This window comes from Eptesicus fuscus, chromosome 16 (assembly GCF_027574615.1).
Source record: "Eptesicus fuscus isolate TK198812 chromosome 16, DD_ASM_mEF_20220401, whole genome shotgun sequence".
Taxonomy (NCBI): domain Eukaryota; kingdom Metazoa; phylum Chordata; class Mammalia; order Chiroptera; family Vespertilionidae; genus Eptesicus; species Eptesicus fuscus.
This window is the reverse complement of record NC_072488.1, coordinates 1,826,710-1,845,977: the sequence shown is the minus strand read 5'-3', so window position 1 is coordinate 1,845,977 and position 19,268 is coordinate 1,826,710. Positions and strand designations below refer to the sequence as shown.

Sequence of the window (19,268 nt, the reverse complement as noted above, 5' to 3'; positions counted from 1 at the left end):
GTGAGTGACCACACTGGAAGCTCCCACGAGCATATACACGCAGGGGCTCTGGGGACCGAAACGGAGGCCTGGCCCAGGGGTCAGAGGTCGCGTCATCCTCTCGAGACGGAAACATCGTCTTTCGACCTTTCGTGTCTCCTCTTGTAGGTACCAGCGTCCCATGAAGGGCAGTTCCGTCTGAGACAGTTTGGCAGGTGTCACAGGTGGGGGAGGGGCAGGCTACCACCGGCTCACGTGAGCCAGTATTAAAGTTACAGATAAAGACCCGTAATTGAAAAAGTCATGGTCTGCCCGGCCAGCGTGGCTCAGTGGTTGAACCTCAACCTATGAACCAGGAGGCCAGGGTTCGATTCTCGGTCAAGGGCACATGCCCGGGATGCGGGCTCAGTCCCCAGAGTGGGGCGTGCAGGAGGCAGCCGATCCATGACACGCTCTCATCATTGATGTTTCTCTCTCCCTCTCCCTTCCTGTCTGAAATCAATAAAAAAATATTTTTAAAAAATCGTATTTTAAAAAGTAATAAACACTCAACGTTCGTCACTCCCCAGTCACTACTCCGTGTTGCTGTCACCCGTGTTTCTGAAGTTACGTGTAAGCGTGACATCTGTGGGAGAGCTGACCGTAGCCTGTGCCCGCCCAGGAGTCACCCAGCAGCCAGGAAGGGCCGGGGGGCGCTGGCCGGCACGGGCCAGGCGGCTGCAAGGGCTGGTTTTCCTAGAACAACGGAGCGCGACGTGCTTGGTGGTGAGGTCACGGCTCCTTGTGTCCTGGGCCCTTTGAGGAGCAGCCGACAGGTATCGCTCGTGTGCCCTTCACGGTAACCAGCACACGCCAGCTGCCGCCGGGCTCCGGTGCCGACCGAGTAACTTGTTTCTTTGAAAATACTCTGTGCGAGTCTCCTCCTACGCCTCCTCCGTCACCCAGGGCACCGCCTGCACACACACACACACCTCTCCACACGTGTGCTTCATGCATCGTTACACTAGCAGTAACCACAGCGTGTGACTGAGGACACCCAGCTCGGGCTACTGAGCTTCTTTTTTTTTCTTTTGTTCATCCTCACCCGAGGGTATTTTTCCATAAGAGAGAGTGGAAGGGAGGGGGAGCGACAGAGAGAGAGAATCGAACCCGGGACCCTTCAGTCTGCAGGCCAACCCTCTATCCGCTGAGCCAACCCGGCCAGGCAGGCTAGCTTAGTTTCAAACCTGAAGTAATCAGGGGTGTTACTGATGTCGGAGGTGTTACTGACATGGGGGCGTCTCTGACATGGGGTGTCACTGACATGGAGGTATTACTGACATGGGGGGATGTTACTGACATGGGGGTGACAAGGATTCTCTATCCACTGGAGTCCACTAGGGTCTCCCCACGTTGTCCTGCAAGACCAGGAAGGACGACCTTGGAGCCGGGAGGAGCGGACAAGGCGGGGCACAGGCATTGCAAGCTCAGACCCGCTGGCCCCTGAGGGCGCGTCAGTGAGATGCTGGGCCCCTTGAGGGGTCTACTGACCACAGGGATTGATCTTCTGTCCAGACTATTGCTCTTGACACTAAAATCAATGGCAATCAATACCCACTTCTGTTTACTGCCTGGCGCCCAGCTCCCCCAGGGAAAAGTTCAAACACGGTGCCTGGCCAGCAGCCGCGATGCTGAAACTGGCCGTGGCCCCACGTGCCGCCCGCGTGCGTGTCCTGCCCCTCAGGGCTCTGAACGCTGCCGCACAGAAAACGCCTCGGCCCGACCTCGGCCTGTACCCGTGTTATCACGGGACCGAGAGGAAAGGCCTTTTTCAGAAACAACGGAGTAAGAGCACAGAGCCCTCTCCCCCAGAGGCGGACGGGAAAGGGGAGGGGAAAAGCCCACGAGTGGCTGAGCCAAGCAGTGACCGCAGACTTGGCAGGAACTGGCCGGTGACTTGGGGGTGGGGTGGGTAACGGAGTCCCTGACCGCCGTGGGCTCCCGGCTCTGCCTGTTGAATGAATGGGGTGAGCCGGGCGGAACCACCGGCCTCTTCCAGCGTCTCACCCCGTCCCTGGCTCCTCTCAGAGCCTCGCTTCACTTCACTCATCGAAGAAGGAAGTTTTGTAACAAGAGTGACCTCAGCTGCTGGCAGCGGGGAGGAGGGATCACCAAGGAGTCTGAGATTGCCCAAATCCACCGCAAACCTCACAGCCACCGGCCCCGTGGAAATCAAATCCAACGAACAAAATAAACTGATGAACAAAACAGATCCAGAGACGTCGAAGGATGGGACAGACTGACGAAGTTCAGAGAAAGCAGGAGTGGGCGAGACGAACCAGGGAACTTATATGCATACTAGAGGCCCGGTGCACGAAATTCGTGCACTCGGTGGGGGGTGGGGAGGGGGTGGGCCCTCAGCCCGGCCTGCGCCCTCTCGCAGTCCAGGAGCCCACGGGGGATGTCCGACTGACGGCTTAGGCCCGCAGGGAGTGGGCCTAAACCTGCAGTTGGACATCGCACTGACCACCAGGAGGCAGCTCCTGCATTGAGTGTTTGCCCCCTGGTGGTCAGTGCGTGTCATAGCGACTGGTTGTTCCACCGTCTGGTCGATTTGCATATTAGCCTTTTATTATATAGGATTATATAGGATATGCAGAGCCCAGGGACACAGGTGTGGTGAAGTCCCGGGAGGGGAGGGGAAGGGGTCACTGGGATAAAAAAAAAGAGCGGGGGGCATCTGTAATACTTCCAACAATATACATTTTAAATAAAGACCCCCCCCCGCCCCAAATTATCTTAAAATTCCAATTAAAATAAAAATTTATTATCTTAATAAAAGAAAACAGCCCGGCCAGTGTGGCTCAGTGGCTGAGTGTCGACCTATGAACCAGGAGGTCACGGTTCAATTCCCGGTCAGGGCACATGCTCGGGTTGCAGGCTCCATCCCCAGTGTGGGGCGTGCAGGAGGCAGCCGATCCATGATTCTCTCCCTCTCCCTTCCTCTCTAAAAACCAATAAAAATGTATTTAAAAAAATAAAAGAAACCAAAGTGGGTTCGAATGCCTAAACAGTTAAGCTTTCAGCGCAGTTTACGCCCACCCCCAAACCCAGGCCCGGAAGGTTACCAGCAGCTCAGACGTGCCCAGGACGTCCAGGGTGAGGGACTGCATGCGGGAGTAGTGCACGCCCAGCTCCCGGTGGATGCCCGAGCACTCGATGCAGGTCAGGATGCCCAGGTTGGTGGAGAGCCACGTGGGGTCTGTGGAGGGAACACAGGACTTGGAGCTGGTGGGAAGCAGAGGGCCCGGGGCCGGGACACGCCCTCGCAGTCACCGAGCACGGAGTCCGAGCACCAGCATGTTCTTGATCCTTGATGCAGCCAGGCCTGCATTCCACCAGAATCACTCCACACACACAGAGGCACCTGTGTCCTCTCCCTCTTCCCAACCCCCCACCTCCCCGTCCTGTCATTCATTAGGTGACGGGCGAACAGGAACAGGACACAGCGCCCTCTACTGGCTGTGCCCATCACCGATCTGGTCACACCAGCCGACGTCTAACTACTACGGGGGAGCCGACTCCGGTCATACATGTCTGTATGTTCACAGGTGCTAATAATAGGGAGAGGGGACAGGCTGCGTGCTGATGCCATGCTCTGTGCACAGCACTCTGGTGGCAATCAGAGCTCACACTTTGAGGGCCTCAGCAATACCCCCTCCCCTCACTGCGCGCACACAGAGCCCCGAGGGGGCAGGGCGGTGCCTGCACGCTGCCCAGAAGGGCCTCGCTGGGGGCTGCAGGCGGGCACAGAGCCAGACGGCTGCCCGCCCCGCCCTGGATCACACCTGTGCTCCTCCAGGGGGACTGACACCCGGAGAGTCCTACACTGTGTGCGGCGCACAGTAGGTGCTCAGAAATGCCTGACAGAGGGATGCTGAGTTTACCGAAACAGGGAATTCCGAGAAAAACTCCCTCGGGCCCAGCGGTACGGCTCTCTTTAGACCTGCTCGTGGCCCTTAGAAACACACAGCGGGCACGCAGCACAGCCGGGGTCCCTGGGTGACTGGGCGTGCAGGGGGCAGCTGATGGATGATATTCCTCTCTCACTGATGTTTCTTTCTTCCCTTCTTTTTTTTTTTTTAATATACTTTATTGATTTTTTACAGAGAGGAAGGGAGAGGGATAGAGAGATAGAAACATTGATGAGAGAGAAACATCTGATCAGCTGCCTCCTACACACCCCCTACTGGGGATGTGCCCGCAACCAAGGTACATGCCCTTGACTGGAATCAAACCTGGGACCCTTGAGCCCGCAGGCCGACACTCTATCCACTGAGCCAAACCAGCTAGGGCCAGGGCTTTCCTTCTTTTTTTTAAATCCTCACCTGAGGACATTTTTCTATTAATTTTTAGGGAGAGTGGAAAAGAGAGGGAAAGACAGAGAGAAACACATCGACGGGTTGCCTCCTGCACGCACCCCGACCAGGGCCCAGGCCAGGGAGGAGCCTGCAACTGAGGTACGTGCCCTTGACCGGAATCGAACCTGGGACCCTTCGGTCCACAGGCCGACGCTCTATCCACGGAGCCAAACCAGCTAGGGCTCTCACTGATGTTTCTATCCCTCTTTCCCTCTCCCTTCCTCTCTCTCTTTAAAAACATCAATTAAAAAGCAACGGAGGGAAAATCAATGGCCGGGCCTGGGCCTGGGCTGGGCCTTCCCAGCGCTGGGGGGATGGTGTGTGGGGGAGAAGGGGGGTCACCTGGCGCCCCGCAGTCGCAGCACACGTCGTTGCCCGGCATCCTCTGCACCTCGGCGATGATCTCCTTCGTCAGCTCCTGCACGATGTTGTTCTCCCCGGGGGGGTCGTCGCCCTGGAAGGCGTTGTTGAGGGCCTCCTCCTTGCTGTTCTGCAGCACAGACATCCAGCTGCGGGAGGGGAGGAGAGGGCGCTGTGACAGGCCCCGGCCCGCCGGCCCCGAGCCCACCTCGCCGGCACTCACATCTGGCACTCCTGCTCGTCCTCGGCCTGGAAGTGGTACGTGCGGTCATCTGCGGGCAAGAGGAGCCCCGTCAGCGTGGGCGGCGGCAGCCGGGCACCGTGCCCACGGGAAGCAGCTGGCCGCCCACCTCTGGGGCCGTCGGGGCGCTGCGCGGGGGCGCGCACGGGTCCTATAAAGGCAGGCACCCCTCGCTCCTCCGCACGCCTGCCTTCTTGGCGGCGGAGGCTCCGAAAGCCGAAGGACCGAACCTGCCTGTCCCTCCATCCGCGCTAAAGCGACCACTTCCAACGAGGCCACGCCATCGAAACCGTCACCGCCTCTCAGGAGCTCAGTGTCCCTGTTTTTAACATCCCGTATCCTAACAGGCCAATATGCAAACAGACCGGACGGGGAAACAACCGGTCGCTATGACGTGCGCTGACCACCAGGAGGCGTGTGTGGAACATGGCGGGTGTCGGCCGCAGCGGGATGGCGGAGCAGGTGAGTGGGGGCGCCAGACCAAGGTGGGGCGCCGGTCGCTGTCATCGGGCGAGCCTCTGGTGGTTACTGAAAATTCTTTGCTCCCGGGCACCACGGTCCCGCCCGGCACTCGCACCCGCAGCCGACACACAGCATCAGTCCTGGTCACTCGGTGCCGTCAGCGGGTGCGAGCGGCGGCTGCTGCCCTGATCGCCCTCAGGAGCAGGGGGAGGTGGAGAAGCCCTCGGGCGATCAGGGCTGGCAGCCACCGCTCACACCCCCTGACGGCACCGAGTGATCAGGACCAGCGCTGGGCGTCGGCTGCGGGTGCGAGTGGTGGCTCTGGCGCCGGCAGCAGGTGCAAGTGCCGGGCAGGACTGCGGTGCGCGGGAGCGAAGAATTTTCAGTAACCGCGTGCACCAGCGGCTGGCTCCGGCCCCAGTCGCTCCACACTGTCAGCGGGTGCAGGCAGGGCCGGGGCTGCCAGCAGACAGAGGACCAGGGGCCACAGCGGGAGGGGCCAGCGGGGGCGTGGAGGATGGGCCAAGACCCGCCCCTGTGCCCACCGCAGCCTCACGGCCCACAGTTCCTTTCAAGGTGCACAAATTGGTGCACTGGGCCCCTCGTATTTTTATAAAGGGAGAGGGAGAGAGAGATAGACGCATCCATGTTGAGAGTCATGGATAGGCTGCCTCCTGCACACCCCACACTGGGGATTAAGCCCGCAACCGGGCATGTGCCCTGACCGGAATTGAACCGTGACCCCCTGTTTCATAGCTCGATGCTCCACCCCTGAGCCACGCTGGCCGGGCAGGACGTGAACTTTAATGTTGGAAGCAAAACGTGGCAGAGAACAGGCTGGGCGTTCCCGGCAGAGAGGACGCACACGGAGGCAGGGACCGGGCAGCGGAGGCCGCCCTCTGGGGAGAGGAGGACAGAGTGCGGCTCAGGCAGAGCGGCCACGGGCAGAAGCGACAGGCAGGCGTGAGTCAGCGCCGTGGGATCCCCTGCGCGCCCCGAAAGGCAGGCTCACGAAGCAGGGGCTGGTCCCGTGGTCCGAGCACGAACCCAGTTCAAACACGAGAGCTTCGCGAGCCCCGATCCTGCCGTGGGCAGCACTTTTTTTTTTTTTTAACGATAGTGCTTCTTAAACCTTATACATATATTTATTTATTTTTATTGATGTCAGAGAGGAAGGGAGAGGGCGAGATAGAAGCATCAATGATGACAGATATTCATTGATCGGCTGCCCCCTGCACGCCCCCTACTGGGGACTGAGCCTGCAACCTGGGCATGTGCCCTTGACCAGGAATCGAACCCGGGACCCTTCAGTCTGCAGGCGGATGCTCTATCCACGGAGCCACAGCAGCTAGGGCTGCAGCGTTTTTAACGTCAAAGGAGCTTCCTTTTTTATAAGGGAGGGAGGGGTTCAGGCCACGGGCGGACCTACTATCATCTCGTTTGCAAACAGGACGAGGAGGCTGGGAGCTGGGACGAGGCATGGCGGCGTGTAGAGCCTCGAGGAGCTGGGGGGGGGGGAGGAGGGGTGCCTGCTCCACATCAGGACGGGCATCCCCGGGAACAGTACACCCGCCACCTGAAACGAGGGCCTCTCTCTTCCAAACCAGCCCTTCGGCCGGCACAGGGGCCGGGGCCGCGGCCCTGGGTTCGAAGGGGCCCCTCCGGGCGCAGCGTCTGAGAAACGAACTCACGGGAGATGAGGTCGAAGCACTTCTTCTCCTCGGGGTTGGTCTTCACCTGGCAGGTGAGCAGGTTGAGCTTGGCGGGCGGCCGGTTCGCCTGGTGGGAAAGGAAACCTGCACTAAAGCAAAGCCAGAGCCGGGAGGGAGGGAACGGAACGTGGACGGCTCACTCCTCCTTCAGACGGGGCGGGGCGGGGCGTTCCCTCCCCGCAGAGACCGCCCCCGCAGGCAGGCCTCCGTGGGAACCAGGCCCAGCCCCTCGCCGGGCGGCGGCCCACCGGCAGGGACACCCGGCCGCTCGGGGCCACGGCCGTGGACTCCGAGACCAAGATGGTCCCCGGCTGAAGCGCGGGACGCCCGTTCTGGTTCCTCCCGGCGCCCAGGCGGCGGGCGGCCCACGGGCACCCAGGCCCACGCCTGCTCTCCCCCCGGGGTTTTCCGGAGGGCAAGCACTCGCTTCCGGGAACAGCAACCTCACCAAAGTGACGGAGAAATAACCTCCCTGCCTCCTGGAGTGATGACAGACAACAGATCCCCCCCGAAATCCAGCCACCTTCCTCACGTCTCCACGAGACCAGCCTCGCTCACACCCGGTGTCCACTCCCCCACGACACACGCTAACGAGCGGCCACAGACACGGGATCTTTGTCCGACGTGTGTCAGGACGACTCTGACGACGTCAGAAAATCGCCTGTTTCATCCGAACAAGCAGACGGCGGAGGGCAAGAAAGAAATTTCAGAAACGCCCCCTGCCTGGCCAAACGCCGCTCCGAAACCTCGGGGAAATCTCCCAGCACGAACCGGCTTCCCTTTCCCCACCCACCACGCCGCTCACAGGGGGATCCAACACAACGCCTTGGACTTTGAACCGTTCGCCATCCCTCCCCGTGGCCAGCCGTCTCGTCAAGACCGGGGAGAAGCCTGGATTTGGGATTCACGGACACGTGTCTACACGGGGCCGACCTTGAGACCCTCACGCCCTGGCAGGCCCCTCTCCTCGGACGCAGGACGGAGCCCAGTGGTGTGAGCCATGTGGTTCCGTAAAAGGGCGTCGGGGAGCAGAAGGACCCGCAGGGCCGTGCCAGACGGTCCCGGCCGGCGGCCCGGCTGACCGCACCTCGCGGAGGGAGCCACTGGCCACTCTATGTGTCCCCGGACCCCCGGGAACCAGCGGACCAAGACCCCACCCTCTGCCTGGTCATGCCAACCTCAATGCCAAGGAAGAGCACCGCCCATCCCGTCGGATCTTCACCAGCAGAACTGCCTGGCTCGCCCGGGAACCGATACACCAAGTGGCACGCGGGGTGGGCAACGCGGGCGGACAGCGGTGAGTACACAGCACGGCTCATTCTCGTATTCTCATGGACTGGGTGACTTTCCACACCAACAGCTGTACCCCTGCTTCTGCCCCTCCCCCCCCCCCCCCCGTTCTCCTACAGCCTAAGCAGAAGCCCCGCCCCCCACAGTGGGAGAGCGGTCTGTGCCTGTGGCCGCCAGCCGTCTCCGCGAGCGAGCCTAGTGATCACTTTTCTCCGCGTGTTTAACAGGCGGACACGCAGGGCTCAGCCCCACATGGGCGACTGCGTGCAGGATGACAGGGGACTTAGGCTGGGGGGCGGAGTCTTAGGCCAGGGGGCGGAGTCTTAGGCCAGGGGTGGAGTCTTAGGCCAGGGGGCGGAGTCTTAGGCCTGGGGGCGGAGTCTTAGGCCAGGGGGTGGAGTCTTAGGCTGGGGGCGGAGTCTTAGGCCAGGGGGCGGAGTCTTAGGCCAGGGGGTGGAGTCTTAGGCCAGGGGGCGGAGTCTTAGGCCAGGGGGTGGAGTCTTAGGCCAGGGCGGAGGCTCAGGTTTCTAGAATAAGGTGACTGGCATCACTCGCCTCTGGAATCTCTGGTCCCTGAGTCCTGGGGTGATGCTCGCTCCCTCCCTTCCCAGAGACGGGCAGAGGGCAGGCGGGGCTGGTTTTGCGTGTTTCTGGGTCCCAGCTGGGAATGGGGCGCACAGCCACCCTCCTCCTGGCTGCGGGTTCGAGGCTTTCCCCGCCCGGCTGCAAAAGCACAAATGGGTGCAGGTGCACCACACGCAGCGGGAACCAAGCTCGCTTCTCCGCAGACAGGCTTCCCTGGCGTGGAGACCCCGCGGGCCGTGTGCAGGACGCCCCCGGCTCCCCCAGCGGCTCCCCCGGCGGAGGCCGAGTCCCGGAGACACTCACCGTTCCGTGCGATATGGTCAGAAACCCGTTCTTCACGGAGCACTTCCTTTTCTGCCACACCTTCCGGATCCTTCCAGAGAAACGGGGCAGGGGTTACATTTTAGGACTTCCGGACACAGGAGCTAGCAGACACGGGGGTCACCCCCCCCCCCGCCCGCCGCGCCCCCGCCCGCGCACCCGTCGCTCTTCTTGTAGAGGCTGCCGCTGCGCTCCGTGCCGTGCTCCTTGTTGCCCTGCGGCTGGTGCAGGCTGTAGGCCGTGCTCTGGCGCAGCTGCGAGTCCTAGAGTGGCCGGAAGTCCCTTAATCCCCATCGAAAGGGCAGCTCACACAGGAAGCTCATGCCCTTAAAGCTTTTCTTTTTAATTAGAGACATTTCCCCTTCTCACCGCACACACACACAGACACACACACACACACACACACACTCACACAGATACACACACACACACACACACACACACACACACAGACACACACAGAGACACACAGAGACACACAAACACACACACACTCACATAGACACACACACACACACAGAGACACACAGACACACACACACACACACACACTCACACAGAGACACACAGACACACAAACACAGAGACACACACACACACACACACTCACACACACACACAGACACACACACACACACACAGACACACAGACAGACACACAGACACACACACACACACACAGACACACACACTCACACAGACACACACAGAGACACACACACATACACACACACACACACACAGACACGAGTAATTCCCATCCAGGAGCTCGTGCAGGTCACCCACCGGGCTGGAGAAGGGCGTGGCCAAGACCAGCCGCCCCGACCGGCCACAGTGAGCTGCTGGGCAGTTACAGGTGTGACTCGGCAATGACCTTCCGTCCCCGATCATGGCCAGAAGGTCCTGAGAGGCGCACGCGGCCCCTCCGAGCAAAACCAACACCCACAACCCAAACAGCCAGGTCCTGCCTCTCCCTCAGGCCGATCCTCAGGCCCCTGCTGTTTCCTCCCCGGAAACAGGCACCACCGCCCTGTGTGGAGGTCACCGTCGTAAGGGCTGAGCAAGGTCACGTGCCTGGACACCTGGTACAGGGCAGGCCCAGAGCGACCTTCACTCCGACCCCTCCCCCAGGGCTGCACCCCGCCCCGCCCCGCCCCGCCCCGTCTCAGGTGGGCCGAGAGCCAAGCTTCTGGCAGGTGTGAGGGCAAAAGGGGAGCAAAACATGGACCTGCGCTCACAGGCCAACCAGGAGGGCGGAGGGCTGGGGACCCCATCAGCTCCCTTCGCGGTGGAAGAGAGAAACGCGATGACCAGGTGATCTGCGGGAGGGGCCGGGGCCGGGTACCCACAGGCCCTGCACCCGCCTCCCACGCTGATGCTCCTCCCCGGACACCACGTGTCCTCGCGGGGCCCGGTCCCGTCTCCCCCCCACGCCCAGGACTGGCCCTGGGTACCAGGCACGGCCCAGACGAAGAAGAACTCACACACGACACTCGGCGTGGTCTGAGCTGAGGAGCGCGGGCTCAGCCAGGGAAGGGCCAGCGGGGAAACGCACAGGGAGTGGAGGAAGCGACTTTTTACGTTTCTACTAACGTATGTACATACTCCCTATTGATGTCAGAGAGGCAGGGAGCGGGAGAGAGAAGCACCCATGATGAGAGAGAATCACGGATCGGCTGCTTCCTGCACGGCCCCTACTGGGCATGGAGCCCGCCGCCTGGGCCTGGGCCCTGACCGGGAATCAAACTGGGACCTCCCGGTTCATAGGGCGACGCTCAACCCCTGAGCCACGCTGGGGTTTAAAACATAAATAAATAAATACAATGTTGATTTTAGAGAGGAAGCGAGAGGGAGAGATGGGAACGTCCGTGATGAGAGAGAGTCATCTGCCGCTCGCTGCCTCCCGAGGGGGTGGGCGTGGGTGGAGGGAGCGGTTTCATTTCCACAAGGAACGACCGCGAGTGGGTACACGGTACCCGCGGGAATTTCCACGTCACCGGTGTCTGGGCATTCAAGTCCCTCAGCCTTTCATGAGCCCCCGGCTACCGGGAGAGAGGGGACGAAACGAAAGACGCCTTCCTCCTTACTCTACACGTGGAAGAAACCGGGTTTGTTTTTTTCTTAAGTTCACGAAGAAAGCATGCAAAATTCTCCAATTTATTAAAATGCTGAACTACTTACTCTCCTAGACTTCGGTCACAAAAGGCAAACGCATTGGGGAGAAAAACACAATGTTCAGTTAGAGCACAGACACGTCCACCCACCAACAGGGAACCTGGCGGCGACTGAGGCAGCGGGCGCCAACCGGCGGGCCGCGGGCACTGGGCTCCGTGAGGCCCGAGGGGTGGTGGCCGCTGCCCTAAGGAGTTTCACACGTTCCTTATCTAAAGCCCACACGGGACCCCCGGACACGTCCTCTACCACAGGGAGGCCCAGTTACGCTGCGTTTCTCGTTACCGTAGGAGCAGGGGGACCCGGGCGCAGGAAAGCCGGGGACCCCTGAGGAGCGTGTGTCTGGGGGAGGCGCTAAGAGCTCCCCGTCACCCGTCGCCACCGGGGCCAGGCCCCCGGGAAACACACACATCCCCACGGGCGGCGGACCCCGCCCTCGGAGAGCCCGCTGGGCGTGTGGCGGCTGCTCGGACAGCCCAGCAGGGTCGGTGAGCCCCTGGGAGACACGGGTGCCGCCCTCCTCGGTCCCCCAGCCACCGCGGCACGGAACCAAACGGCCGTCCTTCGCAAGTAAAGCCCTCACCTCCTTCTGCTCCACCTGCAGCGCCGACTTCAGAATATCCCGGAGCTGGGCCAGCTGCCTCCGCTCTTCGTCCTGGGCCTGTTTGATCTTTAGAAACAAAACAGGGGGGGGGGGGGGGCATGACGGAGGTCCGGCGAGGAGCTGGCGTGCACAGGGCACCCCCCGCCCCCGGGACCCCCGCCCCCTCACTCCCGAAGCCTTCCCCGGCGGCCGAGCGCGGGGCTCCGTGCTCCGGGGGGTGCTGCCGGTTTCTGCCCAGCCCAGCGGCGAACTCAAGGCCGGACAGAAGCAACACGTGCAAGAGCGGCTGCTGCATCCAAGCCGTGTGGACGCGGCGTGGCGGGGAGGCACGTACCGTGTGGAGGTCGGTGGAAAGCGTCTCGATGGAGGGCTTGAGGTTTTCCACGGCCTTCAGTCCGTCCTGGAAAAAACTGGGGGGAAAAGAAGAATCAGATCGTGGTCCCTGCAGCACAAGCCTGCCCGCCGGAGAGAACGCTTCTCTAAGGAGAGGGGCGGAGCCACGCTGTCATCCCGGGAGACGGGGACGTGTTTGCAGAATCAAAGGACGCTCAGAACCACGAGGAGGAGGGGGCGGGAGGGAGTTGCCATCAGGCAGAACACGTGTGACTTTTCCTGACCCACAAACACGAGCCCCGCGTTTCCCGTCTGTAACGGGAACCGGGACGCGGCTGATGACGGCGGCAGAGGCTTCGGATCGGGAGCGGAGGAGTCCGGGAGTCAGGGGAGCGAGAGACAGGCCCTGCCGCAGCCGTGGCTGAGCTCCACCACGCGCCCCGCTCAGTGTGTGCGTGTGACCCTCGAGAGGAATGAAGGAAACGGGGGCCCTCAGGACACAGACCCTGGGCCGGGGGCTGGGCCGCGCCCCCGTCACCAGCACACGCAGCTCCAGGCACCGGGCCTGCGTCCGGCACCGGGCCAGCGGGCCTCTCCTTCATCCCTGTGCCCGCGTTCACCAAGCAGCCTCCGCAGGGATTGGCCAAAGAACATGTCACTCAACGCTCTTCCCGCCTTTCGGGACGGGACCCTCCTCGTTTGTGTCACTGTTGCTGTTTCAAAGACGCCCCGTTCCTAGACCCACTGGACAGCCGGCTCCGGGACGGGCGGAGAGAGGGGGCAATTCTCTCCTTAAATGAAGTAAACGACGAAGAACACGATGGCCGGCTCTTCTCAACCGTCTACGGCAAAAAGCAAAACCACGCCCGCGGCTCCCGGAGCCCGGTGTACAGGGCCTCCTCACACCTGCAGGACCCGCAGCCCCGGCACCCGCTCGCCACGCACCGCCACACTCCCGGGGACAAGTGGAGACCGGAGGGATCGTTAATGGGGGGCTCGAAGGAACCCCAGATGGATAAACTCTGCATGGCCACAGCCTCCTCTGTCCATCAGCTGAGTCATCAGGCTCCACACAGTGTCTCCCAAGTGATGCATTAAAACAGTCAAAGGCCGCGGAATAATTTGAAGAGCACAGCGTGTTACACACACGCATACGTGCACACGCACACGTGCACACACACACACATGTGCACGCACACGTGCGCGCGCACACACACACACACACACACACACACACTCTCTCATCCGGAAAGGAAGCGACGGGCGATGCATCCTCTCTAAAGGTTGCTGAGCTCATGCCCATAAAAGGCCAAACTAGTTCACTGTCCACAAGTGGCCAGTTGCTACCCGACTGATCAGTTTGGGCAAAATAAAGGAGGAAAAAAAAAAAAGGAAATCCGAGAATAGCTGCTTCTTAAAAATAATCAGCAGGAAGCGACCCACTTCCTAAACCGCCTCCTGGAAGGTCACGAGGACGCGGACCGGGAAAGCACCTGCCTGCTCGTCACCACGTCAGGGCTCTGCGTCCGAGAACCAGCCCATCTGGAGGGTCTGCACGTCAGGGAGGGGGTCAGGGCGACCTCGATGGCGGCTCCCCGAGCTCACTGCCCGTCCCTCCCCCTTGGCGGAGTGGCCTCGGCCGCCGGAGACAAGCACCGGGAGCGCCAAGCGGAGCTCGGCTCCCTGCCACAGGGGTCACCACGGCAACCATTCCCCAGGTGAACGCGCCGCGGGCTCCAGACAGAACGTCAACGCCGTGGCCCGTTTCCTCACGAGCGCGCCGTCGGCCCGGGCCCGGGTGGCTCAGGTGGCGGGAGCACCGTCCCGTGCACCAAAAGGTCACCGGTTCGATTCCCTGTCAGGGCACGTGCCCAGGTGCGGGCTCGATCCCCGGCTGGGGCGCGGGAGGCAGCTGATCCATGTTTCTCACATCAATATTTCCCCCTCTCCCCCCACCCCCCTCCCTTCTCGCTCCAAAATCAACAAAACGTTTTTTTACAGAGTGTACAGGTCAGGGGGAGGCGCCGCACAACAGGAAAGACGTTGCCATGGAGACGCAGGAAGACACGTCATTGCATCAGGGCCCGAGCAGACGGACTTCCAAGGAGCAGCTACGTCTGAGCGAGGCCGTGGGGAGGGGTGGACGCTGGGGAAGGCGCCGAGAAACAGGACGGAATCCTGGGGAACGGGGACGGCGGGGCCGTGTGGGCAGAGGTGCGTCGTGGGGGGCTGCCGCCGGGAAAGGCACGCCTCCGGGGGGGCCGTGCGCCTCAGGTGTCTCCGTGGGCCCACGCCTCCCGCCGGCGCCAGCAGCGCAGTGGGCACTTACGGAATGGGTCTTCCGCTTCGGACTTTCCCAGAGCTCCCCCCACACACCTGGGACAACCCAAGCCCTTTTGCAAGACCGGGAAGGACGCCGGGTCTCTCATGCTCTGGGCCCGGGTTCCCTCCAGGCCGCTCACTCAGGGTGGGGGGGGGGGCCCACGCTGGCCGTGCTCCTGCGTCAAGACCTCCCCTTTGCCCGGCGTGTTCTCCCCCTGCTCCTCATCCTTGGAGCGCAGAGCACACGCCTCCCCGGAGAGGCCTGCAGCTCACTCAGCAAGTGTGGGAATGCCTACTGTGTGCCAGGCGCTGCGTTCTGGCTGCGGGCAAACACGGCAAGGAACAGGAGAGAAGAGAGACACACCCCCTGCCCCTGCCCTCCCTGTCCATCTCGGTGAGAGCCTTCTGTTTCTGTCTTCCTTAGATTCCTACACGTTAGGACACGGGCTACGTGTCCAGTGACAGGTCTGCCTGCTGGAGCCTGACGTCCCTGCTGGATTCGAGCAGGAGCCAGGCCTGGGGTGGGCGTCACCTTATCGCCGGCATCAGGGACCGTGCTGGACGCACGCTCTATGAACGTGTTTGCATTAGCGGCCGGGGGTCAGGGCGAACCAGCACGACCAGGAGCCGGGAAGAGAGCCAGGCTGGCGGCGCGGGCCGGACGGTGCCGGCCGAGGTGAGTGCTGGGGCCGCCCTTGCACGCGGGCGTGTCCCCTCCTCCCTGCACGCGGCCTGCTGCGCTCTGTCTGCTCTGCAGGACACGGAACACCTGGAGGCGTGTCTTAACCCAGTGGTCGGCAAACTCATCAGTCCACAGAGCCAAATATCAACAGGACAACGACTGAAATTTCTCTTGAGAGCCACATTTTTTAAACTTAAACTTCTTCTAACGCCACTTCTTCAAAACAGACTCGCCCAGGCCGTGGTCTTTTGTGGAAGAGCCACACTCAAGGGGCCAAAGAGCCGCATGTGGCTCGCGAGCCTCTGTTTGCCAACCACTGTCTTAACCTGACGCGCTAAATTCCGCCCCCCCCGCCCTCCGGCCTTCCTCCTCTAACCAGCACCGCCGAGGTCACGTGTTGGGTCAGCCTCCATCGCCCCTCTACAGAAAGGGCAAAATAAGCCTATTTGATAAAGTCTGTTTTTATGTTTGTTTTCTTATTGAGATCTAACTCTCAGACCATAAAACGCACCCTTTTCAGTGGACAAGTCAGTGGTTTTTAGTATTTTCACAAAGTTGTGCAATCATCAGCATTCATTCCAGAACACTTGGGTCCCCCCCCCCCAAAAAAAACCCTCTTCCCCTCCTCCAAACTACCCTCCCCCCACATGGCCTCTGGTCTGGCTTCTTTCACTTAACATGCTTCCGGGTTCATCCGTGTGGTAGCATGTGCCCATCCTTCCACTCCAGAGGATTAAACGAGTGCTGATCTCCCTCAACACATCACTACAGACCAGCGACTCCCCACCCTGAGCTGTGGCGGGCACACCGGGTGAGCAGCAAGAACTTCACAAAACACAACCCCCGCCTCCGCAGCCAGGGACACGGAGCTGTTCTCTGACACGGTCACACGAACGGTGACAACAGCCAGCACACAGCAGCCGCCCCGCGTGAAGGAATCAGAATCACACCTATTTTTTTTTGGGGGGGGGAGGGGTCAGATGGGCAAAATCACGACGCGTTCCTGGGCGTGCCGCAGACTCCCCACCTCCTGCGCGCCACGAGATGGACAAGGCTGGAAGCGCTGCTATCGATGGACCAGAACGTGCCAGACAGACAGACAGACAGACTTGCCGTGACCCCGTGACAGGACAGAGGACTCACTTGCATTGGGCATGAAAATACTTGATCAGGTTCTGAAGCAAATCCACTCCCTTCTTGATCTTGATTTCGTTGACCTTCAGCAGGTACTGCGGACACAGAGCACAGCAACACGAGGGGCGTCAGAGGCGGAGGCGCCGTGCTCAGCACGAGCGGGCAGGCCACACGTCCGTTTCTCCTCCGTGGGCGGGCGGGAGCTCACGGCAGAGGCGCCGCAGCCCCCGGAGGCCACGCCATGCCCCTTGCCCTTTGCTGCCACGTGAACGCCCTGACATACAGGTGACTATGTGTTTCACTAAGTGCCAAGGACTCCGAGTCCTCGGCCCGGATCGTGACCACGAGGAGGAGGAGAAACGTCCGCTCTGGCTTCAGGAGGAATGAGGCGGAGGCGAGACGGAGCCGGGGTGGGGGTGGGGGCCCCCAGGGCAGCGGGGTCCCCCGAGGCCGCGGTGGTCAGGCTCCGGCCGCCGCGGGGCCCCCCGGCCTCACTCACCTCGCACATCTGCAGCTGGAAGAAGCGTCGCTCCTTCTCCATCTCCTCGGCGATCTCGGCCCCGCTGATCTCCGTGCGGATCATCCCGTGCAGCTTGGCGTGCTCCTTCTTCTCCTTCTCGATCTTGGTTCTACGGCGGCAAGGGCGGGGGTAAGCCGGCCGCTCTCGGCCCGCGGCCCGGACTGGCCGGCCGGGCAGGGACAGCGGACGCTCGCCGGGCCTTTCACCAGCGGGGCCGCCCCTGAACTTCCTGCGAGGAACTGCCTGCGGCCACAGAAACGCCGACTTCCCTCAGCACCGACGGCCCGACGGCCCGGGGCAGCGGAGGCAGCCAGGTGAGGCTGAGGGGCGGGGGGTGGGGGGGTCCCCACAACCTCTCTTCTCTCCTTTGCTGAAACCAGGGGCCTGGGGAGGCAGAGAAACGCGACCCGCGCTAAGGGGACCCACAAATCCCAGGAAGACGGGGGACGGGAAAGGTGCCACCGGGACCAACAGGACAACACGGGGGAGGGAAGAGGCAGCCCGGGAAGGCGGCCGCGACTTCCTCCGACGAACTTCCCGGAAGTGACGCCGTAACCCTCTGACGTGGAACCAGAGGGACCAGGGAAACCCTGGCGTAAAGGGGCCAGCAGGGCGGCGTTCGGACACCGGCGCGAGGCACCGAGCACCCGGGGCAGGCGGACGCGCTCCGGGATCGGGGTCGGTTAGACCCGTGGTCGGCAAACGGCGGCTCGCAAGCCACATGCGGCTCTTTGGCCCCTTGAGCGTGGCTCTTCCACAAAACACCACGGCCTGGGCGAGTCTATGTTGAAGAAGTGGCATTAGAAGAAGTTTACGTTTAAAAAATGTGGCTCTCAAAAGAAACTTCAATCGTTGTCCTGTTGATATTTGGCCCGGTTGACTAATGAGTTTGCAGACCACTGGGTTAGACGATTCCTTTAAGCCAGAAACGCCGGTCTAAATGGAACTCTGCAGTGACCCACGCTGTGGTGCTTTTTTAAGTGGAAACACTCACATTTTGGTTTCGTAGTCCTTCCAGGCTTTGTCGAAAGGCTTTTTCAGATCCTGTAAAGAGAGAGGCAGAAATTAACCAGGCTGCTCCGGCCCACGAGAGAGAAGCCAGCCTCCCCGCCCCCCCCCCCCCCCCCCGTCCCCCCAACGCTTCTGCCTGGGACTGGGACCCGCACTCCGAAGGTCTGGCTCGGGGGTGCCGGAGCTCCGGGATCCCACCAGGCAGCCCCCACGTCACGCTCCGTCCAGCAGGGTCTCTCGGGAGAGGATCGCCTTCCACGGTGGTGGTGGTGGTGGGGCTTATAGTTTCTGTTCTGGCTCTCCACTGGCCTCCTGGCAGGACTCAGCTCCCAGCCCGGCCTCGAAGGCCCTGCCCGCCCCCAGCCCCACCCCGACTCTGCTGAGGCCCGGCTCAAGCGACAGTAAAGCCTCCTGCCCGTCTCTGCGTCCTCCCTCTGCCCCGGCGCCCTTCCTGCCGTCCTGCCGGCCCCTTGGCCCGAGCTCCGGCCCCAAGAGGACGAGGGCAGCTGCTGGTGCCTGACCGGCTGGGCGGCCGCCCTCCCTGCCCACGGCCCTCCTGGCACAGTCTGCGGGGTCCCCGAGACCAGCCGCGGGGCCTCCCGATGTGCCCCGTGCTCAGCAGCAGGTACCCACGCCCCCCAAACGAGCCACGCTCACACGTCTGTGCGTGGCCCTTCCTAAGCGACGGGCGGAAAAGGCAGCGGCTCCAGCCCCGCCGGTCAGATTCCCCATCAGGAGGCTCCGTCCCTGCGGGGAGCCTTTCCCCGGGTCAGCCAGGGACACAGCGGCTGGAGACCCCGACGGGAGCCTAAATCACCCCGGCTTCTCTGTCTCCCTCCCTGCAGCTCCCCCCCCCTGCTGCCCAGAGCACCTCGGTCACCCAGAGAGGCTGTGAGTCGCCCGTCAGGGCACAAGGCCAGGGGCCCCAGCAGCTGCCCCAGGCTCACGGCGGTGGCCCTGCAAACGCCCCAACCCCCCTTGAGCCATTGCCGTACCCCCTTCACGCCCTTCAGGTCCCCCTTCAGCAGGCTGTCCAGAGGGAAGGAGATGATGTTGTTCATGTTCTGGATCTGAAAGACAAGACCAGAGAGGGCGCTCAGTCCCCCGCGGCTCAGCGAGGACGAGCCGTGTGCCGGCACC

General features: G+C 61.9%; 1 protein-coding gene across 2 annotated transcripts in view; it reads right to left on the bottom strand.

Annotated features, from left to right (window-relative positions):
• ASAP2 (ArfGAP with SH3 domain, ankyrin repeat and PH domain 2) overlaps positions 1-19,268 on the bottom strand; it is a 92,151-nt gene that overhangs the window by 18,467 nt on the left and 54,416 nt on the right. For both annotated transcript variants that reach the window (XM_054727935.1, XM_054727936.1), the window contains 12 exons: positions 19,124-19,198; positions 18,112-18,161; positions 17,097-17,226; positions 16,607-16,692; positions 12,461-12,536; positions 12,106-12,192; positions 9,510-9,613; positions 9,333-9,402; positions 7,134-7,221; positions 4,963-5,011; positions 4,722-4,888; positions 3,087-3,220 (listed from right to left, as the gene is read on the bottom strand). In XM_054727935.1, the coding sequence (XP_054583910.1) occupies positions 3,087-3,220; positions 4,722-4,888; positions 4,963-5,011; positions 7,134-7,221; positions 9,333-9,402; positions 9,510-9,613; positions 12,106-12,192; positions 12,461-12,536; positions 16,607-16,692; positions 17,097-17,226; positions 18,112-18,161; positions 19,124-19,198 (1,116 nt within the window). The remainder of the gene's footprint in view (positions 1-3,086; positions 3,221-4,721; positions 4,889-4,962; positions 5,012-7,133; positions 7,222-9,332; positions 9,403-9,509; positions 9,614-12,105; positions 12,193-12,460; positions 12,537-16,606; positions 16,693-17,096; positions 17,227-18,111; positions 18,162-19,123; positions 19,199-19,268) is intronic.